At 35.3% G+C, this 26,389-nt stretch overlaps 4 protein-coding genes across 4 annotated transcripts; all 4 read right to left on the bottom strand.

Moving 5' to 3' along the window:
* On the bottom strand, positions 488-1,669 carry LOC109820985. Its single transcript, XM_020387181.1, has one exon. The coding sequence runs from the start codon at positions 1,667-1,669 to the stop codon at positions 488-490; it is 1,182 nt and encodes a 393-aa protein (XP_020242770.1).
* On the bottom strand, positions 3,934-21,680 carry LOC109851519 (T-complex protein 1 subunit epsilon-like). The gene is made up of 9 exons (XM_020421701.1): positions 21,351-21,680; positions 18,756-19,074; positions 15,734-16,082; positions 13,277-13,409; positions 13,149-13,201; positions 9,260-9,362; positions 5,531-5,697; positions 5,337-5,450; positions 3,934-4,362 (listed from the first exon to the last, which is right to left on the bottom strand). The coding sequence occupies exons 1-9, from the start codon at positions 21,547-21,549 to the stop codon at positions 4,192-4,194; spliced, it is 1,608 nt and encodes a 535-aa protein (XP_020277290.1). The 5' UTR covers positions 21,550-21,680; the 3' UTR covers positions 3,934-4,191.
* On the bottom strand, positions 22,201-23,324 carry LOC109820986. Its single transcript, XM_020387182.1, has 3 exons — positions 23,070-23,324; positions 22,759-22,990; positions 22,201-22,661 (listed from the first exon to the last, which is right to left on the bottom strand). Exons 1-3 carry the CDS (start codon positions 23,322-23,324, stop codon positions 22,201-22,203), a joined length of 948 nt encoding a protein of 315 aa, XP_020242771.1.
* LOC109820987 lies at positions 23,631-24,811 on the bottom strand. The gene is made up of 2 exons (XM_020387183.1): positions 24,695-24,811; positions 23,631-24,607 (listed from the first exon to the last, which is right to left on the bottom strand). The coding sequence occupies exons 1-2, from the start codon at positions 24,809-24,811 to the stop codon at positions 23,816-23,818; spliced, it is 909 nt and encodes a 302-aa protein (XP_020242772.1). The 3' UTR covers positions 23,631-23,815.

Consider the following 26,389-nt stretch of genomic DNA (forward strand, 5'->3'; position numbering starts at 1 on the left):
TAACACTATCAATAATAGAACTAACACAACAGACAATAGAACTAACACTCTGCACATTAGAACTAACATGACACTAAACAGAACTAACACAACAGACAATAGAACTAACAAAACAGACAATAGAACTAACACAACAGATAATAGAACTAACAAGACAGACAATAGAACTAACACAACAGACAATAGAACTAACACAACAGACAATAAAACTAACAAGACAGACAATAGAACTAACACAACAGACAATAGAACTAACACAACAGACAATAGAACTAACACAGAAAAATAACAGAACTAACACAACAGACAATAGAACTAACAAGAGAAATAATAGAACTAACACAACAGATAATAGAACTAACACAACACACAATGCTTCCTAGTCTCCACCATGTCGTTGCCACAAATGCTCAATAAGATCTGCCTGCAGTTGAGAATGTGTTTGTCTGTCTCTAATGCGATGGTGGGTTTGAATAAATTCAATAAATTATGGTGTGCGCTCACGAGACAATGATATAGTTGGACTTTCATCGATTGCATCATAGTTAAAATCGCATTGATTAATATCTCGCTCGTCTTCAATGATCATATTATGCATTATGATACATGCTTTCATAATATCTTTTAGTACTTCTTGATCCCAAAATCGCGCTGGTCCACGCACAATTGCAAAGCGTGCTTGGAGGACCCCAAATGCTCGCTCTACATCCTTTCTTGCTGATTCTTGAGCTTGTGCAAAAATTTTCCTCTTATTTCCTTGTGGAGCAGAAATTGTTTTTACAAATGTTGACCATTGTGGGTATATACCATCAGCAAGGTAATATCCCATCGTATACTCATGAGAATTAATAGAGTATTTAACTGGAGGGGCACGACCTTCAGTAAGTTCGGTAAAGAGATTTGACCTTTCCAAGACGTTAATATCATTATGAGATCCTGGTAACCCAAAAAATGCATGCCATATCCAAAGATCGTATGACGCAACGGCTTCCAAAATAATTGTTGGCTCATGGACGTGACTAGCATACATCCCATGCCACGTAGCCGGACAATTCTTCCATCTCCAATGCATACAGTCTATGCTCCCTAACATTCCAGGAAATCCGCGTTGTTCACCAATCTCTAGCAATCTTCTGATATCGTCATTGTTTGGTGACCTCAAATACTCATCGGCGAAAATTTCAACAACGACCTTGACAAACCTTTTAACACTTTCAATAGTCGTGCTTTCACCAATCCGCACGTAATCATCCACAAAATCTGCAGATACTCCATAAGCAAGCATCCGCATTGCGGCTGTTATTTTTTGAAGGGATGATAAACCAAGATTACCTGCAGCATTCCTTCTTTGGACAAAGTAAGGATCAAAATCTTCCACCGCGGATGCAATTCGGAGGAAAAGTGGACGATGCATTCGAAACCGCCTTCGAAATAGTCGTGGACCATAAACGGGCTCCTCAGCGAAATAGTCACGATAAAGTCTATTATAACCTTGAACTCTATCGCGTTGAATGACAACATGGCCTCGAACGGAACCAAGACGACGCGATGCATTCCTCTCGTTAGCCACCCGCTCCTCTTCAACGGCGGTCATTCCTAAGAACATTGCGTATTCCTCGTCAGCTTCTTCTTCCATGAGGAGCGCAGCTATTTCGTTGCTATGAGACATAGATGATATTGGAAAAATGATGCTAACAATGAACACAATTTGAGTTGAGTGAAAAATGAGAGTGCATATGATATTATTTATAGAGGTCATATTAGCCGTTATGATATAGCCGTTGAAATATAGCCGTTACAATTTAGTTGTTGGAATATAGCCGTTATAATATAGCCGTTATGATATAGCCGTTACAATTTAGTTGTTGGAATATAGTCGTTATAATATAGCCGTTATGATATAGCCGTTGAAATATAGCCGTTACAATTTAGTTGTTGGAATATAGCCGTTATATATAGCCGTTATGATATAGCCGTTGAAATATAGCCGTTACAATTTAGTTGTTGGAATATAGCCGTTATAATATAGCCGTTATAATTATTTATTACAAAAGGAGGTAAATGAAAAATGTCCAAAACTATTTAGGGAGCATTGTTGGAGCACTTGCTCCTTATTTGGCTCCCTATTTCTTATGATGGGATATTTGCTCCTCAAATATAGGGAAAAGCTAGGATCATTGTTGGAGTTGCTCTTACTCCCAACTCCATGATATCCTCTACCACTCGTCTCCCACCAATACTTTCTCTATTAATAATTTTTTTCTTAAAATATCTGATAATTTTGTAATTAAAAATTTTTTGTAGATTTTCTTAAACTGTGTTTGATTCAAAAAAAAGTTACAGAAATGTTTTCTGTAAAGTACAAAGCACCAAAATTTATAAAAATCAATCTCCTCTCATAATTGGCGAAAATCACCCAGAAATCTGACACCACATTGACATTTTTCTATAAAGTTAACACTTTTCTATAAATTTAGGGGGTATTTGGTTCAATTTTTACAAATTATAGAAAATCTTACTATTTTCTATAAAGTTATTGGTCATTTTCTTGTTTTGAACCAAACAAGCAAAGTAAAAAAAACAAGAAAATTTGTACTTTTTGACTTCTCAAAATTTTTCCTATAATTTCTTTAAGAAATACAAGAAAATCATATTTTTGATGAAAACATTTTCTATAATTTGTAGAAATTGAACCGAACACCCTATAAAATCAGGATCATTAAAAACAAGGTAATTGAAATTTATGCTTTTTTATACGGGGTAAAAACTTCAAAAGTTGAATTTTAGGGCGTTTATCTTGTGAAAAAATAATTTAAAAGGGGACAAGGAATTACATGGGTGAGGTTACAAAAATGCAGTTGCCTGGACAGAATTTGACCCTTCTTTGATAAAATTACAGACTCCTTATCCACACCTTCAATAGCAATTACCTCTCACCATTTTAGCGACGAAAAATTCTTAGATGCTCCATAATCACTACACCACACCAATAGGAAAATATTATACGACACAACTCGCTTATAAATAAGAAGATGACGGAATTAAATAATTTTATTTTGTTATATACTCTTCTCCTGTTGTAGTGTAATGCTCATAGGACAGAGCATCTAAGAACTTTTCAAACCCATTTAGCACCTTTAAATTCATTAGAAAAGGATTCACTCCTTCTTAAACAGACAAGTCGATGATAATAAATACTAATAAAAGAGTTTAATATTAATAAAGACTATTGAAGGTAGCTACGAGAATGAACACTGTAGTATAGAATTGTAGTTCTTGATGGTCAATCCGACCCCAAGTCCTTTTGTCCCCCTTGTCTACCTATAATCTTGCAACATTTTCCAAAGCTGGGGTGCATTTGGTTTGGATACGACTCAGATATAATACTTGTCATATTAATATTCGTTTACCCACCTCAGATACAAATACAGATACATACATACCTCGGTAAGGAAAATTCATATCTATATCGGCTAAAATTAAATACGAATATAAATATACATACAGATATATAAGTAGATATGCACGCGGATACAAAACTGCTATGAGAAAACTAAATAGTGTTGAAAAAAATAGTTCATGTGATACAAAAAAGTTCATTTTTATGTTCATCATATCTAAAAACCTAAGATTAGACGTCTTAATCATCAAAATTAACCTCAAATCTATAATCTAAGAATTAAAACTATCATAAAAATATGACTAATATGCATTCGGATAATTCAGATACGAATCCGGATATTTCACTAAAAAACCATATCCACAACCATATCCTATGGGTTATAAATTTGAGTAAACATATCCACATCCTAACGGATACAGTTACTGATATTTTCTCGGATACGAATAGGTTTAGCAACCTCATTTGGCGGGCTTCTAGCATCATCTATTGTAATAGTATCAACTCGAAACACTCTTCAAATAAACTCAAGATGAAGTTGTCACGAGCTGAAATCAGAATAGGCGAACAAAATTCAACAGAAGTTACAAAACTAGGCTCTAACTTTGTAAGTTTTCATAACATCCACAAAACTAAGAAAGAAAGAGCAAGAGAACAGAAGAAAAATAAAAGAAACTGACAGCGTAATACCACAATTAAGCATAGAAACAATGGCACAACACTTTTTCTGTAAATCCTAATGCAGAGGCTTCTTCAAACATAAAAACACACAACAAACTCACAAAAATTGATCAGTACTCAGATGGGCTGATGACATCATCGATCTTCAAGATCATTTTAACAACCTGTGTTGCCAGTAATATCTGCTGCTGCTTTCCAATCAATGTCTCGAATACATTCTGCTCTTTCATGTCATTGGTCCCGACATCATTGCAATCAATGCCACAGTATGGATTTTTATCCTGCAAGGATGAGCAAAAATCCATTTGACAATGTGAGCACCATCGTAGTATATACTTATAATATAGCCCATTCCTGAAGTTCTTACCAAGTCATAAGTAACATATCAAGTCAGATGATTTGTCATACAATTTGTACTAGACATTAATTTGCATTCCTACGAACGTGATCGATAGTATACGTTTGTTTTTTAGTGTTCAAACTCACACTCTACTTGTGACATCCATGTTAGATAGTAGAGATATTAAACAAAAAGTCTTTCCTATATTATGTTCTTTCCTCGATTTTAGAAAACTTCCTAACATCTTCTTTCCTCAGGCTAAATAGCACTTATATACCCTATTGTTTCATCTACTTTTTACTTATACACCCTCTCTTATATTTGGTAGCAAAAAAATACCCTAAAGTTTTTTAAAATTGCACCTATATATCCTCACTTTTTTGGCGGCTCTTAAATACCCTATACTAGCATTACATACCCTAAAGTTTTTAAAACTTGCACATAAATACCCTTAAGTTATGCAAAATTGAGGTATTTAGGTGCAAGTTTTAAAAACTTTAGGGTATTTAAGTGCCAAATTTAAAAACTTTAAGGTATCTATGTGCAAGGCATAATAACTTTAGGGTATATAAAAACTACCAAAAACAAGTGAGTGTATAGAAGTTCAAGTTTTAACAACTTTAGGGTATTTTCATGCTATCAAATACAATGGGGGTATATAAGTTAAAAGTAGATGAAACAATAGGGTGCAAGTGCTATTTTGCCCTTTTCGCAGTATAAGAAATCTAAACCCAATAAAGAGATGTATGAATCGTCAGACAAAAGAAAATTAGGGCAACAGATCAAATGACCAGCAATCAGCTCAAATAAAATAATTGCAAGAACGCCAACTATTCTGCTGTGAGTTCCTGAAGGAATCCTCAGCATTCAACACGCAGTAAGCACACAGTTAAACTTCAGAGTAATTATATTCACCTTGATTTGCTGAGCTTTGACAGCAGTTAAAGAATCAATAGGTTGCAGGCCACTGTTTTCTGCCAAGGCCATCGGAATGGCATCTAAAGCATCAGCAAAGGACCTGATAGCATACTGAAAAAAAGTTTCAAGAAGTTAAGGTTCAAAAATTCAAACTCGACATTTTCTAAATAAAATGCTATAAAAGTATTCACCTGCTCAACTCCAGGGTACTTATCCGCAGCGGCTTCCACAGCAATTGAAGAAGAGATCTCAGCTGAACCCCCACCATAAACAATAGAATTGTTGCGGATCAAATTCCTTGCTACACACAATGCATCATGGATGCTTCTCTTAGTTTCCTCTATCAACATTTTGTTACCTAAGTCAGGAAGGGCAAACAATCTGATCAATTACCAACATTTTTCTGAGTTCATATGACAAATTAGTTTAGCTAAGATAAGTAGTGCATTTTAGAAAAGCAAACTTTTCAAATAAAACTTGTTCATCCATTGTTTGCACAAATACCAAATCCTCCTATCAGCTACATATTTCTCAGATACTGTGCCTACTAGGATTGTCCATAAGGTGAACGGGGAAAATATCTGCAGCTTACTACGTCCAAGCAGCAAAGAATTGCAACTTGATAATTAAGGCATAGGTGCTTCATCAATTTTTAATCCCTTTGCTATATATTGTAGGCTTCCACAAGTGTACCCTGCCATTCTAAGCAACTCTGAACTTTTACTCATTGCTCAGGAAATTGAGTGTAAAAATTATTACTCGGCAGGAAGGACCATAGCCTATCAGAACGCATCCTGCAATTACGAGTTCTAAAAAACATGGGAAAATCCACCAATACCTGAACAGCAGGAAATTTTCAATTTCATCAAAAAAACTGCCTGGATCATACCCTGTATCACGAAACCAAACTTGCATAACCTCAATAATAAATGTATATATTCATATATCATATGTTATTTGTTTGTGTATAATACGATTACATCTAACATATCAGTATACATGTAGGGGGGTTAAGGTGTGTACGTCTTTTTATTTTTTTAAATGAACGACAAAAATATGATATGTATTATAATTAAAACATTTTTATTTTAACATAACAAGCCATATGCTAAACCTGTCTTAACTGCTCACAATTCATCTGCACCTGAAAACCCAAAATCTAGACCCCACTGGAATCCAATATATGAGTTTTAATCCTCTCATAATGCCACCAGAATTTTTGGATTTGGCTACTAAATGTCCCCAGTATCTTCCAAACCAATCAGAGCACATTGCTACCCACCACTATGTCTAGGAACACAACAGATGTATTTCAAATGATACATAGCAAATAACTCAGAAAATTGAATATGAAATTCTGGAACAATCAAAAAGTCCAAAAAATGTCGAGAATTTATCATTGTACATACAGTGCATGGTTTTCTCGGTGCATACCATTTATTGCTAAACAAAGTAAAAATGCATAACTAATAACTGCAAGTGACTACCAAGGTATCCTTTGCAAATGAAAGAATGTCCACACACCTAAGCTGTGAACATATTTGTAGTAGCTGATATGTGAACTAACATTTTTGTAAACATATATTCTAACAAGCAATTGTTATATTCAGCAAGATGGTGTAAATAGCTAATTAATTTCCTTATCAGAAGTCAAATCATCAGCAAAACAAAAGTTAACATCTAATAATTAATAACTAACAACGAGTCAATCACCAGAAGACAGAATTTGCCACCAACAAGTTAAAATGGCTCCTTGTCAGATCTCAGAACCCACTTAAGATATGGTGCATAATGCAAATCTAATTTTTTTGTAGTTGCATGTATGATTCATGTAGTTGTCTATGTTCCTAACTGCACAAGCATGAACTGCATGATGAATAAATTTGTTTTTACTACCCCCAGATAAGGCTTCTTGGATTAATGGCAAACTCACATCTTGTCCACTTTTCCCTTGTCAAACTTCCTCATCTAAGCACACCCCCCAAATAAAAAAACATGTCTAAGATTTACAATCCACTGTATTTGCAGCTGCAAGTATGATTTCTGAAATTTATAGATGGCGTTCAGGAAAACATGACCACGTAGAAAGTTAACTATAACATTGAGGCATCCGCGATTCAATCATAAAATTCATAACTTTCATCTAGCCCAGCTAACTCATAGACTACTTTGTGTGCGTCACAAAAACCCAATCACAAGGCAACTTCAATATGACCCAAGAATCCAGATGAGAACAACCACTAGCCATACCAAACAGCAGTTTGGGCCAAATAAAAGCCCTATGCCAAAGAGAAGATTGACTGCCCTAAAGAATTCAATGTGAGAGGGTATATATCAGAAAAATCTGATACATGGTAAGAAATTTTATTTCAAAAATCTGATATTGGAAAACCCTCTTTTGTTGTTGTTTTTTTTTTAATCGTTACTTCCTTTCAGCTTATCCATGTCTGGCAACCCAAACACCCCCGCCGCACCCCCCACCCCCCTCCGTCCACTTGTTTTGGTCAATTTTTGAGCCAAAACTAATAAGTTGCTCCCCCCCCGCCGCACCCCCCACCCCCCTCCGTCCACTTGTTTTGGTCAATTTTTGAGCCAAAACTAATAAGTTGCTAGTTGAAACTGCAAGTAACAGCTGAATCCAAATAAAAGGGTCCTTCCATAAGGATATGTCAAAATCTGATTTTTGTGTTGCCCAATATTTGCCAGTATCAGTTCTGTCGCTTTTTGTAAACCTAGTACCTCTAAACATAGATCTGTAAGCAACTAATGTGGGGTAGAGTTTCGCTTCCTATATGAACAGTTATTGGAAATCACTTCATACACAGAGCACTGAGCTTTGAAAGAACTGACTAGCAGAATAAAGAAGATATCATACCAACTAACTAGATCACACAATAATATGCAAAAGTTATCTATTTGATTTACCTGCTTAGTTGTCCTATCAATATTGGCTGTGTACCAATAAAGAAATCATCCAGCGTGCACATCATTAATGATTACAGGAAGGTAGAACATTCTACATAACTAATGTGTATATTGAGGAAACTACTAGATAAATAATCCCTCGATATATGAACTAAACTAATGTGTATATTGAGGAAACTAGTACATTCTAAGAAAATAATCCCTCGATATATGAACTAAAGTAAAAAAAATCCTAACAGATGACAAACATAATCAAAGATATGCTGGAACAATAATCAGTTATAACAAGTATGTTTTGCACAAGTTATTCTAGTGCAAACTGTAATTTGCAATTGTACAAAAATAGCAAATGGTGAAAAGGATGAGCTAAGAACAAAGCATAGAGATAAAGCATTCCCTCTAGAAGTTGCTCCTCCGTTAACCCACTAAAATGGTATTGGATTCTAGAATCAGATGATAGGGCAATTTCCTGACCCTTGCACTTACGTTGGAGGGAAAAAAAATAAGTTGGGGTAAATATAATCATAACTAGAATCCAGTGAATAGATACAAAATTTTAAGCAAAAAACTTTCAAATGCAACGAGTTCAAGCTAAGGTACTTATTTAAATGTGACTTTCAGGTTCAGGAAAACAAGTTAATTAACAGGTCTGGCTTCACTACAGAAATAAGGGAACATACAAACTTTTTCTTGTATCTTTCTTGTGTATAGTGAGTGAGATTCCACTAGAGAGGTAAAGGCTATTTAATACTATGAACCTGGTTAACAATTTCATTTGCTACTATCCGGAAATATTCAATCATGTTAGGATGTATATTTAATATCTCCCTCTAATGAATACACTAGCATCCAGACTAATTCTTATATATTACAGCAAAGCAATGAGTGCTCCACAAGAGAAAGTGAGAAACCCTGAAAAGAAAATGAAAATAAAGAAAATTATCTCCAATATCTACCAACTAGAAAAGAGAATGAAATAGGCTATACAGACGTACCACCACGAATAAATATTGTTACAGCCCTTGAATTTGCGCATTGCTCGATATACAGCATTCTATCTTTTGTAGTTCCAAAAGATTTTTCTCTAACCAGACCAGCCTGTATATATGCACAATAAACAATTCATAAAACATAATATAGATGCATTCAATTAAAGAATAATCATATACATCTCAAAAGAGAATCTAGACATACAAAGATGTTACATATGTGTACACATAAGGAATAATCATCTACATCTCATAACAGTATCTAGACATATAAAGATGTTACATATGTGTACACGTAAATAAGGTGGGTTTGGGTGAGCATGGGTGGGTGGGTGTGGGGGTGGGTGGGTGTGTGTGTGTATTACAAGCATACAAGTCCGGAATGTGGGACGATATAGCAAACCACGACCCCGGTTCAATCGTCCCCGATTCACAGTCGAACACGACCTGATTCACCAACTTGCGCAAACTGATTTAGAATTCACCAATTAAAATTTTGAACAATAATAACTCTTTTAAGCACCAAAAAAAGTGAGAAATTAAACAAATAAAATATGCACGCCCTAATTGCAACATGATTCTCAAGGTTTTTTTTATTGATATCAGCTGACATATTTCTTAAATTTGCCTCTTGCAAAACCTCTGATCTCAACCTTTAAGAACCGAACCTAAAACGTACAACGTTCCCTGGCAAACAATATAAGCCTACCTCCTCATACCCGATTCCCAATGAGTGGCATACAATACTCCCGTACCCATCCCGCGAACCGAAACGAACTGGGCTCCATGCAACTATGATTACAAGTATGGCTATAGCAAATTTGCACGACACAGATTACAGAAACAAAAAAATTTGGGAACAAAAAACAGAATGGAAAGGAAAGGGAAGCAGGAAGCTCTATTTAAAATGTCATGAGAACAAATTTGTGAATATAGTACAGATTTCATCAAAAAAACCTAAACCTTAACAGAATTCTAGAAATAACTGGTGTGGACGTTAAATTCATGAGAATCTTTCAGGAAAATAACAATACATAAGACCAAGATACAAACTTTAAGAAAAGATCCGAACTAAAGCATACCTAGTATGTATACAAGTCAACCTTTAAAAAAATTGCAGGTACTTTAACATTATATATACAAAGAGAATAAGAACAGGTTTTCCAAAACATTGGAATAGGTTAACCTAAGGTTCTCACAGCATCTTTTACAGTGTGTTTGGCAATCCCTTGAAACTGGGCCAGGACTTAAACTGGCTCAGTTTTGGGCTATTTCTTGTTTGGCAAAACTTGACCATAAAACTAGTTTTTCTTTGGACAAGCAACTCCCCCACCCCCCACCCCCACCCACACACACACAAAAAAAAACCAAAAAAAACAAGAAAAAAAACCAGTTCAATTCAGATCTGGTTTAGAGAAGAACTGGGCCAGGAACACAGTTTTGAGTGGGTATGTCCACAATACTAGGTATTCTCCTTAGTTTCTGAACCAGTTCCCATGACTTCCGCTGCAGTTTCCTATAATTTAAGAAAACTGTCTACTCTCTGGGGCATGTTTAAGAGGAAAGAGCTTAAATGAAGCTGATATCAAACATATAGATATCATCCAGTTGCATTTGCGAGGATATGACATATGGATATTGCACGGAATCTAACTTAATATCCACATTTGTGAGAACAGAGAAAATTTGGCTGAAAACAGATACTGTAAGACTAAATATCACTAAAAAGTTAGTGATACAGCTTGTTAATCTTCAACATAAAAAACATGAATAAAAATTACATGACAGTGAGTTTGATAGACTAGAAAAAGACAATAAGTTTGATTTGTACAAGTTAGGGTAGGGTGAGAATGTACTAGGATGTTTTTCAAGTAGTTTCCTGAAGGCTGAAACAATAATGAATGTGGATGACCAAAGCATGACAGCATTTGCTTCCATATACTATGCATGAAGTTAAAAAGCACATTTGTGGAGATGCGGATATGTGATTGGATTAGGTTACTTTTAGTCCTAGGCAACTACAGATAAGACTGTAGGTTATGGGTCATGAACCCAGTTACCATTTATAAAAGAACTTTCATTTGAGGGTATTCGGTTCATTGGTTGTATGGGAATGAGAGTCGAAATGCAAAAGTGGAGCACTTCCACCCACTGTGGATGTTTGTTTTGAGTAAAGACAAGCCTTGAAAATAGGGGGATGACCTTCAGCACGTAGGGGAGAGAATATTTAACTTAACAAAGTACTTTCCTATCTGAAAGTTCAGAAGTCAAGGATGAGATTGCAAATTGGGGACAAAATGTCCAAAATAATAATGGAATACTTAATGTAAAGTATTTAATGTAAAGAACGAAAGAGATAATAAAAACTACTATAAATATATCACAATATTACTGTTATGCCTTCTCTTTTCTGCACTTTCCTATTTTATCTTCCAATAAGACAAATTAGTTTTTGCCCTCTCCCGTTAACTAGCATAAACCCTTGGAAAGGAAGGGAACCAAATTTTCTCCCATCCTCGTCTAGCTAAACACCCTATTTAGTGGACTTAAAACCTGAATTCTCAAACCAACTTGTTCAAAATTAATTTATCGATATAGTGGTGTTCTATCCAATGTCAAAGATAAACACCAGCATACCTTCTGGTTATATTTCCCTCTCCTCTTGTGTTTCCACACATCTGGTGTTCAGGATCCAGACGAGGAACAGAAAGTAGGGCTGGAGAAGAAGCAACTCAGATGTCCTATCCTAACCTGAACTGAAGTATCAGTTGAGTACGTGAGTGTCCTATATTACCACAATTGCCAGTTATAGCCCTTTAAATACTAGGACCATTCTGGCCACTTGTTATAAATGAGAAAAGTTCATTGTCGCTGACAAGCAAATATAACCAGTCAGTCTAACCCGAAAGTCATTAATCCCAGAACTACCAGCTGCATTTGCATCATCTCTTCAATATGAGTTCAATCATGCATATACTAAACTTCAATTATTTCTCTCTTCAAGTTTGTATCCAAAACCATAACCTAGATCAGAAAATTACGACATACCCTACTAGTTTAGCTTACTGCTTCCGTTAAAGCCTTGTCCCCCGAAGATTATAGCATCGTTGTGCAATTCGCCGGACCACCCCCGCCCCTTTCAAACCGTCGTACATTTCTTGCGAACTGATTCCCGGTACATTTACAAACCAATTCCCTCCAATACACGAACTGGTTCCCCAAAATTAGCGTATCACTTACAAGTATGCTAGATGCAAAGTCTCTTTAAGTGCACGTGCACAAGATGCAATGCAACATGTGCAATTAAGTGAATGGAGACACACAATAGAGTGTACGAGCCGATGACTTTATGTAACTAAACACATATGCTAATTAAATATAACATGAAACCATGATCCTAAAACGAGCTCTGTGAAAAAAATAGAAAAAAGAAACAAACTCCATCAAAAAGAAGTATTTAAGTATTTCGTATGAAAAAATATTAAAATTTATAATTAGCTTTCTAGTTTTCTACCATATACTTTGGAAAACTTTACGCACACCCTAAAATAATTTACAACGTACCACTAACCGAACTTGCGTACCGAAGCAAGCTACCCCCTAACGAATCCATTTTTATCCAAATTTTCTAAGTAGCGAACTGCGTACTCGAATTTGTACTGTGATCCACTACGAATCGTGTACTGTGTAACTATGGATTATATAGTTATCATGCATTCATAGCATTTATCAAAAATTAAAATTTATATGAACTTCATAGAAAGCCTAGTAAAACCAATTGACATATTATTGATGGTATACTGAGAGATGTAAATAGAATAAAGCATCAGGAAAATTGTTCAGCAATACAACACTCATGTCATGGACCTAGCAAGTGTACCGAATTATAGCATACCTTTCCAAGTTTTTCAGGTGTAAGTTCTTGAAATCTTGGAACGATACGTCCACCTGAAGAAAAGCCAAATCATAAGAACCAAAGTTGAACAACCTATTTTTCACATACAATTAGGTGCAGAGACATACCTGTGGCAATAGCAATCAATTCCAATTCAACACCACCAACCCACCTAACAGCGGGCAAATTACGATGCATCAACAAATGATTAGCTTCATCATCAAAACCCCATTGACAAATAACTAGGGTTGCACCAACATCCTGAGAACCAAACAGACATTTAGGCTACATAGTCATACTATATACAAGGCTTCAAAAGTTCGTCAAGGAGAACACAGATAATTCAGTTATGTTTTGTAAGACATGGATATCCTACCAATCATCATAAATGGGCCATAGCTGGGTCATATAAGATTATGCAGATATGCTATGCAGAAAAGTTGCACATTTATCCTCCAGTCTATTGTGTGGCTCCATACAATCACATGATCCGTATAATGATATATGGTCAATGCAGTCTCTGTGTCACATAAGCCATCTCTAACGGCTATCATTCTTAAGAGGCTGCAAAAATTTATAGTATTTTATTCTTATTTGCTACTGGACTAGTTATTAACTGTTCTTTTTCTTTTACTAGCTTCTTGTTTTTATTCATTACTCGGTTCATTGCTTTCTAAAAATTTTAAGAGATTCATTGCTAATTATCTAAGAACTTAAAAATGCCAACTGTCACCTGTTGTTAACTGTTCTTTTTCTTTTACTAGCTTATTATTTTTATCAGTTACTCATTCTGGCTTTGTTGCTTTCAAAGAATTTTAAGATATTCATTGCTAATTATCTAAAAAAATGCCAAGTGCCACCTATTATTAACTTTTTTTTTCTTTTCTTTTACTAGCTTCCTTAGTTATTTTTTTTTCATCAGTTACTCATCTTGGCTTTGTTGCTTTCTAAGAATTTTAAGATATTCATCGTTAATTATCTAAAAACTTTAAAATGCAAACTATCACCTGTTTACAGGTTATAGGTGTTATGTTGTCACCTAGATATATTCACTAAACACAGAATGAATTATTTACATTGTAAAATATATAAAATTTCTCTAAACACAGAAGGAATTATTGACATTGTAAAATATATAAAATTTCTCGTGTTGCTCTTATTGTGATTGTTTCAACATCTTAAAAAGAGAAAAAATATGTTGATGAAACTAATCAAGTCTACTTTGCAAAACAAAGCACATCACAATGTGATACCCCATTTACTTGTCTCCCACATCGGAAATTTACAAGTATGGATGGGTATATAAGGTGGATCATGGGAGTCAAGTGTAATAATGGCTAGTCATTTTGGCTGTGGTCTGAGCGCAACAACATGTTGCACTGAGTCCTAGGGCTTACATTGCACCAACAGCCTTGCGGGCCACGGGCATGACGCATAATGAATACTAATAAAATAACATACATAATCAATAAGTTTTCTGCCGTCCAGAGTCAATCGGACCACAAGGCTATGTGGACTGTTGGCATGACATCAACCCTCAAACCATTGCCAAACTAGTGCCAAACTACTAATTTAAGTAAGTTGACCCTTTAACCACAGCCAATTTTAGTAAGTGGATGGAAGTTTAAGCTAGTGCATCCAACAAGGAATTCTCCGCAACCTTGAAGCAAAGCATCTAGACAAGAGGTAAATCTAGCATATAGGAATTACATTCAGCACTGAGACACAAATATAGCCAAAGATCAACTAATACATTCCAAATTATTACATGAAAGAGCAGAGCATTATTTCCAAATTTTAAGGATGAGGGCTCTGAAAAATGTAAAAAATACACTAAAGAGGTTGAAATCACAATGGAAATGGCAACTTAGAAGAGCTTGACATCATTTAGAGCCGTTATAATAAAAGATTTAATGTTGAATAAAATGTTCAATGCAACTCTCTCAAATGAAATTAGAAAATAACTTTAGACTACTGACAGAGAATCACATCAGTCATTTAGCAGTATACATGAAATCATGCCACAAAAGTTTACTTAGGAGAATAGTTGTTTTACTCAAATTAACATAAAGCATTATCCAATAACATTACTTTAATTCAGATTTTACAACAAAGTTCAATTTGATACATAAATATCTAAAACAATGCTTATAAATGCAATTTAGTTCAGAGAATGACAAAAGTATAAGCCTTATCAGGGCAGCGTGAAACTTGGCTTTGAGAAGGTAATCAAAATAATCTAAACGATACTGCTTTAAATCAAGTAAATTTTACCTTGCGTTTCTGAACCATGTCATCAAAATATTTCTGTGCAGTATACATGAAATCATGCCACAAAAGTTTACTTAGGAGAATAGTTGTTTTACTCAAATTAACATAAAGCATTATCCCATAACATTACTTTAATTCAGATTTTACAACAAAGTTCAATTTGATACATAAATATCTAAAACAATGGCTTATAAATGCAATTTAGTTCAGAGAATGACAAAAGTATAAGCCTTATCAGGGCAGCATGAAACTTGGCTTTGAGAAGGTAATCAAAATAATCTAAACGATACTGCTTTAAATCTAGTAAATTTTACCTTGCATTTCTGAACCATGTCATCAAAATATTTCTGCTCCTGATGGCGCAAGGTCTGGAACTTCTCCACAGTGTCAATGTCAACCTTATGTTTTGTCTTGGGCTTCGGTGGCTCGAATGGGCAAGTCAATATAGCAATTTTAGCATTTTCAATCCGTTTTGGCATCTGTGGGTGGCTCATATCCTTGTCGACAATAATTCCATGAACGAGCTCGGTATCTTCCAATTTCCCTCCTACCTTCCCTTCTACCTTAATCAAATCCAAATTAACATCTTTCCTCTCTAAATCTGCAACAGCTAGAACTGCTTTAACAGCAATCTCAGCTAGACTGCGCTTGCAACGGTTAACACTGCATTTAACAACATAATCATTTTCTATTACACAAAAAGATAGGAAAATATTTTATAATTAAAGCATATACAATAAAAAGGTTTAGTGAGATCCCACACAGATGTTTATTTCCCATGTAATAGCAAAATAATGTCCACATAAAACAAAGGTCATAGAGCTTTTGTTCCGCCCCAACGTCCCCCCCGGCGCCGCCAAGAAAAAAGAAAAAAAAACACTGCGATTAATGGAAATTTTTAGCAATTTCAGGTACGATCCATTATTTTTTTTTCCTCTCTACTAGTGCATCAGCCAGTTTCAGTGGGTTATGATAAGTTCCTGCCTAGTTTGTACCCTCAGTGCTTGTGTGAATGATTTGTATGTATTACTTCTGTAACTTGCAAGTGTATCACTATCATGTCAATTTTTAGTAAGTTCACTTGACAACTATTTTTAGTAAAACGCATCTCTTCAAGCTCAGTTCATGTCTCATAGATACATTATAACATATGGCTTAATTTGACAGAAATTTGGTCACGCGTAAACTGTTTATGCTTCAGTTTTTGGACGACTCAACAGTTAAAAATATGCTACCAGATCATTGTAAACAGCTACAAGGGTGCTACAATTTTTATTTTATTTTATTATTTTGGAAAAGATATGTAATAGGTGTCAGCCTGTCAGGTTTAAAAATGATGCATAATTTGAACGCAAGTAAATGAAAACTTTCAAATTCAAAGCTTACAGCTCAAGGACCAGTTTTGGCTTTGAATACCAACATCCATTTAATTTCCAAGAAAATAAATACGAGTTCCAAAAGACAAGCTATGAGAAACTAATAGCCACAACCAGTTCTATACTACCTTTCTCCATTGTGCTGTTCTCCTTTCCTTGTTTTCTAATCTCTTATCAGGGCCATATGCATCAATGGTTAAATATGTGTGTGTGCGCGCGCGCACACACGCGCGCCCGAGGGCAGGCCCGGTGGGTGGGTGGGTGTGCGTGTGCGTATTATATTATTATTATTATTATTATTATTATTATTATTATTATTATTATTATTATTATTATTATTATTATACATATATATATATATATATTATGTGTGTGTGTGTATACACACGCATATATACACACACACATATACGTATATATGTGTATGTATACATACATACATATAGGCATATATATGTGTATGTATTCATACATATACAGGTGTATATGTGTATGTATACATTCATTTCATATATACATACATATGTATATGTGTGGGTCTATATATGTGTATATGTGTGTGCGTGTTTATATATATATATACACACACACGTGTGTGTCTATATATGCATATATATAGACACACACCAAGTTTTGTTCTTGGTAGCGGGTGTCTCATTCTCGTCACTCTCCAATCCATGTGAATGTGGCCCCCATTTGAATGAGTGGATGGGAATGAGCCACCTCACTACCAAGCACAAAAACTTGTGCTTGGTTCCGAGTTCCTCCATATTGCTCTATATGTGTGTGTATACATAGACACACACAAATATGTACATATATATAGACACACACACACATATATATATATACAAACATATATATACTTATATATATAGACACACATGTAAACATATATATATGTACGTATATATGTATGTAAATATATATGTATGTATGTATGTATGTTTATATGTATGTGTGTGTATGTGTGTGTGTGTGTGTATTGTATGTATGTATATATAAATAAATATATATATATTATATGTGTGTATGTGTGTGTGTGTATATATATATGTATACACACATACTTTTCACAACAATGTGATCTCTTACCAACAGAAAGCATAAGACCAAGATTTTAGAAGCTATATAATTTTGACACAAAGCAAGAAATTGAGAATCATTTGCTTGAAAATGAAGGGTTGGATAGATATATTCGACAAATATTAAAACAAAGTCTAGATCAATACAATCCTTCCATGAACCAATTACGCCAAAAGGTATTATTTTGGAAGATGTGTGGAGACAATTAAATATTCATATAGACTTACAAACTTCTATTAGTAATGGGAAAGATATGCTTGCAGAGGATTATGTCAAAAAGAAATATTCCTTAAAGGTGTAGGAAAATACATTGTCTTAGGTCATAGCCTTATTTTCGAACTAATTCACATGGTGCATCTGCAGGTTTCGATTGTATGTACTAAATCATGCTCTAGGACTTCCTAAACTGCTTTGCAATTGTTGAATCCTAGAAAACATGAAAATACAGAAGTTCCTTCTTGACTCAAGGATGAAAATTGATCAATTACATACACTACTATAAAGTAGTATATCCATGACATTAGTCATACGCATCCTTAAAGAGTATGGAAATGAGAGGAAATCATAAAGCAAAAAAGCATATGTATTTATGTATGCATAGGTATATGTATGTATGTATGTATATGCATGTGCACATGTATACATGTATGTATACACACATACATACATATATAGACGTATATATACCCATATACACACGTGTATATATGTAAATGTATGGATACATATATGTATGTCCACACTATACACACATTCTGTGGAAAAATCTTACCGCAGCAAAAATAAATGGAAAGCATCTCCTATGGATGGAATTACAAATTTACAGTGTGCGCATAACCCACATTGGTAAACAAATATCAAAAGAGAGACTTACATTTTGGATGACAATGTTGTCATGCAGGTCTTCACTAAGGACTCCATATTGTTAACACTGAACTCAAACTTTTGCGAAATACCCTCAAGATGATCAACGACTATCCTGGATGCCAGCTCATAGCCTTCAGCAATCCTAATAGGATGAATGCCGCGTTCTAAAAGCTTCTCTGCCTGCTCTAAAAGTGAGCCAGCAAGAACGACAACACCAGTTGTGCCATCGCCAATTTCATAATCTTGACTTCGGGATAGCTCCACCATCAGCTTTGCAATCTGATTGTCCACATCCATCTGTTCCAAGATTGTTGCCCCATCGTTCGCTGTGAATACAAGGTCAAGCAGTCAGTTTCATGCAGGGATTAAGGAGTCAGCCCAACAGAACAGTGATTATAAAAATATTACGCGTGGTCTTTGGACTGTACAACTACATGATGGGCAGCAAAAGAAAGAATAATAAGCAATCAACATCTTGAATGTGATCCAATTATAACTACAGTTGTTTCACATGCTAACTATGATCCATCTCATACAACTTAAAAATAAATGGATATATGCAGAAGCACCAGACTGTGTCAAACCTCCATCAATAGCTATAAAATTGAAAAAAAAAAAACATGTTCAGATAGAAGGTATATGCTCATCTAACTGGTTATTCCTTTCTCTAATCAAAATATCTTTTTCCTTAAATTTATTGTTCCTTCTAAGCAACCTAGCTTATCTGGGTGGACTGGGCCTCAACTTACTCACATCGATCACCAGTAGTCACATTCTCATCTAACTGGTATTCCATTCTCTGTTTTGTGGAACACAAAATGAAACATTCTTGTCATTTCAGTGGCCAAGTTGATACTTAAAACATTTGTTTATTTCATCTCCAAATTCATAATGTCAATTAAAACTTCAGTTTGACAGGTAAATGATTGATTCAGAAAAAATCAACTAATTATAGTTCAAAGTAGATGTGCGTTGATTATGGTTTTTTATGACTCATGAACTCATCCACAGTACAAACTGCTTTTAGTTTAGACATCAATAATAAAAAAAAGTAAATGCATCAAGGTTGTGGAAAGCAAAACGAAGCAGTACACTGCTTATGCTTTTTGGGGCTTAAGCCGTTCAAAACGTAAACAGAGCTAAGTAAGAAACCGGTCCAGTTGAGAAAATCAGCGGTGGAGGAACCTCGTTGAGAAGCTGCTGCAGGCGGTAAAAAGGGTTGTAATGAGGGAAACAGTGGTAAAGGAGCTTCATCGAGGAGCTGTTGTAGTTGAGGGCTGAAGGCGACAGAGGGAGAAGCTAGTGAAGCTTTGTTAAGGAGCTGCTGGAGGCTATGGTCAACGATGGCGGTGGAAGAGAAGCTGAGCTTCATCGAGACAGTGGATGGAGGAGGGTAGGTGTACAATCCGGTGAACAGAGGAGGTAGGATCTGGGGCTCTAGGGTTTTGGGGTTCGGCAGTAAATGGGGGAATCACAGAGCTTAAATTATAAGAACAAGTCAGGTTTCGTCAGGTACAAAAATGCAGCCCAAAAGCCCAAAATTCACTTTTGTTGAAGCTCGGTAAAAGCACCGAAAGTGCTTTTAAGGACTTTTACACACTTTAAAGAACTTTTACGCATTTTAAAGCGCTTTTCGAGTTAATAACGCCAAGAACGCTTAAGCGAGGTTTTTTGCACTTTTCAAAACCTTGAAATGCATAAGTACTTCTTTCAGCAAGGTGCCAAATATGCAACTGAAAATATCTAAGACCCTAGCAACCAATATCATGTTTGTCCCCCCCCCCCAGCTATTTTATTTGTCTACATTTTCACTTGAATCCACTAAAAGAGGGGGGGGTGAGGGTTGGGGAGATTTTCTAGTCAATCTACGGAATAATCCATAAATCAGATTCTCTTTCAATGCAAACTATAACAACATTAAGCAAATCACAGGAAGTTTTTGAATAATGCTAACTAGATTACTCCCTTAAAAACTACCCCCACACTACAAGATAAATGTGGGATCCTTTGATGAGTCGTTGATTTTGATTAAAAAATGAAGAGAATGAGCCTAACATTTTCTCTCGCTTAATGTGGGGCTAGTTTGAGGAAGGAGCCTAGTTATCACTACTCAATCTTTTTTTACATTTCAAGAACAAGTTCCTCTGTGATAATTAAACCACAGAAACAACTGCTTTTACCATCCAAAGTCATGCATTTTTCAGACCACTCTAAAACAAAATGTTATCAAAATGAAACATTCGTGCATACAAAGTTATCACTTATTAGTGATCAGTAGACGTTGGAGTAAACCCTACCTCAAGTCCTTAAAAAAAAGAAAGGACTTTTCACCTTTAGCAACAAACAAGAAGACAGATCTCATGCATCTAACTAATCTTAAAAGAGAACAAACTTATACTAATACAATCTCTTATCACTGCAGATCAGCAGAAAACTGAAAAACAAAACCCTAACTCAAACCCACACAGTAAACAGCATCAAAACCTTCTTTTTTTCCCCTTAGCAAAGATCTACTGAGCTAAGATTTACAGAACACAGTTTAATCAGTATAAGACTAACAAAATTAGGTTAGGAACTAAAACTAGCAGCAGTTAGTACTCACTGATGATGAGATCGCCGTCGGGGCTCTGCATCATCTTGTCCATGCCCTTAGGGCCAAGAGAAGTGCGTAGGATTCGAGATACGGCGACGCCAGCGGCGATGTTGGATTTCTGGGCGTCGAGGCCACGAAGCCTCGTCTTCTGATCTTGCTCCTTCATTATTATGAAGGGGCGGCCATACTCATCGAAGGCCAGCGCCATTTTCGTGATCGTAGACTTGTTCTCCTCCTTTAATCGGTGATTATCTCCGGGAAGCGGCGACGATGGCGGCCGCAGTGGAGGAAAAAGAGAGGAAGCGGGGAAATTAAATGAAATTTATGAAGCGGAGTGGGAGAGAGACGATGGAGGCTAGGGCAAAATGCGGGCTTTAGAGAAAGGAAAAAGCCCAAGGGCCAGTCCTAGTTTGGGCCTGGTCGATTACGATCAAGAGAAAAATTTCAAGTAGGGGTTGCTTTTTGGGGAAATGAGCTTTGGATTTGGGCAAAACTAGCTGAAAGCTACGAGATTATAGCTGAAAGCTGTTAAGTTAGCTGAAAGCTGTGAAATTGTAGCTGAAAGCTTATAGCTGTGTAGCTAGCTGATTAAAGTAGAGCTGTTTGGCAAAAGTAGCTGTATAACTAACTTAAATTTGTAAATGACTAAAAAGAACATGCAATATTATTGATATAAAATTAGAATTACTCAACACTCATTTATTTATTTATTTACTAGTTAGATTGCACATGCAATGCACGTGATAAAAACAATAACCATCATCACATAATAAGGGAAAACATTATGAGAAATACACAAACATTGAGAGGTCAATTGAAAGAAAACAGTAAATACGACATCTAATACTGTAGGCAATTATCACATTGACTCCCATAATAAGCGAGCAATGTTATCACGAACTTCCCTCATTTCAGAAGTTGTCCCTCTTGAAGAATTACTATTCTCATCAGGATCCTCGAGTTCATCTTGAGTTTCATCTTCGGGTACATAATTTGGTTGTTGTTCTAACACTGTAAACAACGGATCATCGACTGAGTTAATGCGAATATAATTATGCAATGCAAATGCGGCCATAACAATATCAATTTGGGTCTTCACACTATACTGTGGCATTTGGTGAAGAATCTTCCATCTTTTCTTCAAGACTCCAAATGACCTCTCAATACAACTACGAAGAGATGAATGCGCACGATTAAAAGTTTCTTTAGCATTGGTTGGCGCCTCTCTTTGAAACTGCGATTGATGGTACCTTATTTTGGGATACGGTACTAAATATCCCAGTCTATCCGGATATCCTTTATCAACCAAATAATATCGACCTATATTAAAATTTAAGAAAAGTGAGATTAAATGAAGGAAATATTATGACTATAATATATTGGAGTAAATAAATTTAAACAAAAAATAAAAACAAACCTTGTAGAGGATGAGGAAAATTCATTGTTGGCGTGTTAATCGCATGAAGAAAAACACGTGTATCATGTGCTGATCCTTCCCACCCAACAGACAAAAATGTAAAACACATATCAAAGTCACACACAGCCATGACATTGAAAGTGGGGATGTCTTTTCTCCCTCTATAACGCAATTGATCAGCCTCGGGAATACATGCTGCCACATGAGTACCATCAATGCATCCAATACAATCCTATAATTTAAACTTCATCATTATAATAATGGTACGTATCAAAATTTACAAATTAAGTATCAATTACAATAATGTTTACCTTAAAATAAGGCATGTATCTTGTATCATTGGCGATTTGAGGTGGTATGAATTGAAAGTTTCGATCCTTTGGTTGTATAACATCCCGTGCAAGACCCATATAACCTTTATTTCTACCACAAATCGCTTCTAAAACTTGGGTAATGGTTCTACTAATAGTCTCACCAGAACGTTGAAATCGCTCACAAACATCTCTATTAGAGAGACCCAATGCAATAGTATAAACAAATATACCCACTTTTTCAACCACTGTCATGTTCCTACTAGGTGTTAATCCATATTTGGATTGTAACTCTTCACATAGTAGCAAAAATACTCTTGATTCCATTCTAAAGGCATTCACACATCGAATAGGATGTCCATTTAGAATTTCTCTCATCCAATCTTCCCCTCTTTGATGTGAAGTCATGCATGGTTCTTTGTAAATGTATTTGTAGTAATATGTAGCTATAGCACTTGTTGTACATGCAGTTATAAGCCAAAATATTCTCTGCTTTTTCTTCCTCCTTTTCTTCATATCCATAATACACCTAAACAATGATTAGTTTAAAAAAATGAAGATAAGTCTAAACAAGGTAAAATGCAAATTAAACACAACCACAAAGTTTAACAGTCCATACAACCATAAGATTAAGAATTCATGCAACCAAATTAAACACAACTTCAACACTTAATAAAACACAAACAACGGCTGAAATATCTAAAATTACCACACCTAATTAAACAAATAAATAATAGTTCAAACGTTTACTTGTCCTTCATATCATACATAAACTTTAACCAAGCCAACCTAGAAGCATCATCCTCCATAGCAAAGAAAAAATCCCTTCTCATAGCATCCTCAAGTAAATAAACAGCATAACACCACAAAGCACTACCATTTTCCAACCCATCCATATTTTTAAGAACATTCATCACCATTACAGCACAATTCACTGGTGTTTGAGTATTTGTCACACTATCAGGAGCACTAGCATCTGACTCAAGTGCTTGGACTGCACGACCACAAAATGCAACCATGTTTTCAAGATGATGGTTCATCATTGCTGATCCTGTAGATTGTCTCCTTTTACGCTTCATTGGCACAGAATTCACTGTTTTTGTGGCAGTTTTTTGTGGTTCTTTAGAAGTCCTCCTATCACTAGTTGGTACTTGGGTAACACCTTGGCTTTGGTTAGGTTGTTGATTATCAGCATTAAGCACTTCATTTGAAAACTCATGCCAAAAAGTACCCTCACTTCTTTCTAGGTTTTCCAAGTGAGATGAGTATTGACTATATTCTGAGTAAACATGATCTTGAGAATCCTCATACTCACCAAGTACTCTCTCTTCACTATTGGTTTCCTCTTCTTCAACACCTGCTTGAACCCTCTCAACATTTCCAGATTGTACATCATTCACAACCACACTTGAAGGATTCATGCCGGGAGTAACGCATTCTAACCCGTTAGCTACTACATCCGAGTATAGCTGATCCCATAGCTCTTCAATGGCGCATGGTACCCCTTTGTTACGAAATTTTTTAGCTTCAGGTTTTTCCTACACAATATCATAAAATATTAAATCAAACAAAATATTAACTTTTCTTTAATTTACCAATTATGACTATGTGAGAAAACAACTAACCTTGATTTTTATCTCCCACCACTCATTGGAACAATCAAGCTTTCCAGTTATGTAATCACAACCTAGGCCAGTTTCAGATTGCTTCAAACCTTTCCAAATTCTCCAATCTCTCTTCATTTGATCATACTTGTTTTTTAAACTTCTATAATTATTAACTTTCCGACATTTGAATAGTTGATTGCGGCCATTCTTAGCAACGAATGCCAAACATAGCTCCAATAATACAATCATGAAATCATTTGTCCAGTTAAATGTCTTTCCCTCCGCATCATCAGTACCTTTGTTTTTCTGATTGTCCACATTATCATTACTTGATTCCATCTATAATATAAAAAAAACACATGAATATAAAACACATGAGTGGAGATGAATTCTGTATTAGCGAACAATGACATAAGACAATCAAAGCTAGCATATTAGCATAATACAAATATTATTACTTTACTGTAATGTCATTTACACAAGAAATTGTCTCCCATAGCACTACAATGTCTACAATTAGCTTGATATAATTTTATTTTCACAAAAGATCAACTCGCCTAGTGCAAGACACTGGATGGATATGATATTACTATGCTACATGAATTAGGACCATGCACGTATTATAAAATTTTCCCTTGTTGGTATTTTTCTTGCCTGCATAATACTACGGAAGCTTTCTTCCTTATAATTCTGCTGGTGTACTGCTTTCAGAAACCCATGTACTTGCAAACTATGTAAACATGGACAATACTCTATGAACAATTCTATTTTCATAGAACAAAATTACTGCAATGTGTTCAGTGCCTGAAATCACACATTGACTCCAATTAACACAAGAATTTATGAAGCAAGATGATTTATACTAGAAGATAAATCAAAGTTATAATTCTGTGCATCATTGTTATAAATTTTCTCAGGTTAAGGCGGATCATAGTATTTTATTGCATTAGTAAGGTTTCTATTAATTAGTATTTCCTAGGAATTGGCTAATGCTAGACATGGCTAGATCTAGAAACAACGATAATACAGAAAATTAAAGTACCAACCAAATCCAAATCGCATGCCATCATCCCCACAACAATCAAACATCAAAGGAACAGAACCCTAACCTAATGAACAAAAACAAATCGAAAAATAGATCGAGAAGGAAACTCACAATCAGTAAATTAGTTGAATTTGAGCAGGGAGCAAGAATCCAAACCCTTCTTCTCCTAGGCGGATCAAAGAGCGAAATAGAGAAGAAGAATCGACGGCAGAAGGTTTTTCACGCTGGAAAAGAAAGAGGGTTTTTTTTTGGGTTCGGTTGGCCTATTTAAAGGGGCAAAAACGGAAGAATTATAATTGACAGCTTCTTCTCAATCCCAAACGCTACTTGAGATAGCTTTTCAAAAGCTACTTGCAAAAGCCACAATCTCCAAAATAATCTCCTCTTATTTTTTGTCACCAAACAGCTCTACTAGCTTATTGACCAACTCAATAAGCCACAAGCTCTTAGATAAGCCACTTTTTTTTGTTGCCAAACAGGGCCTTAAAATTAACAGCCTTTTTGGTAACAAGTATTTCATTTTAAATAAGGTATTTAGCTCAATTTTATTGTTTGGATCCAAAAGAATTTAAAAACTGGATATTGAACCAAATCCATTAACATTTTAAACCTATAATACACTCATAATTCTAAATCCCAACCCGTAGCATGTCATTTGCAATTCCATT

Source organism: Asparagus officinalis, chromosome 8 (genome assembly GCF_001876935.1).
Source record: "Asparagus officinalis chromosome 8, Aspof.V1, whole genome shotgun sequence".
In the NCBI taxonomy this organism is placed as follows: Eukaryota; Viridiplantae; Streptophyta; class Magnoliopsida; order Asparagales; family Asparagaceae; genus Asparagus; species Asparagus officinalis.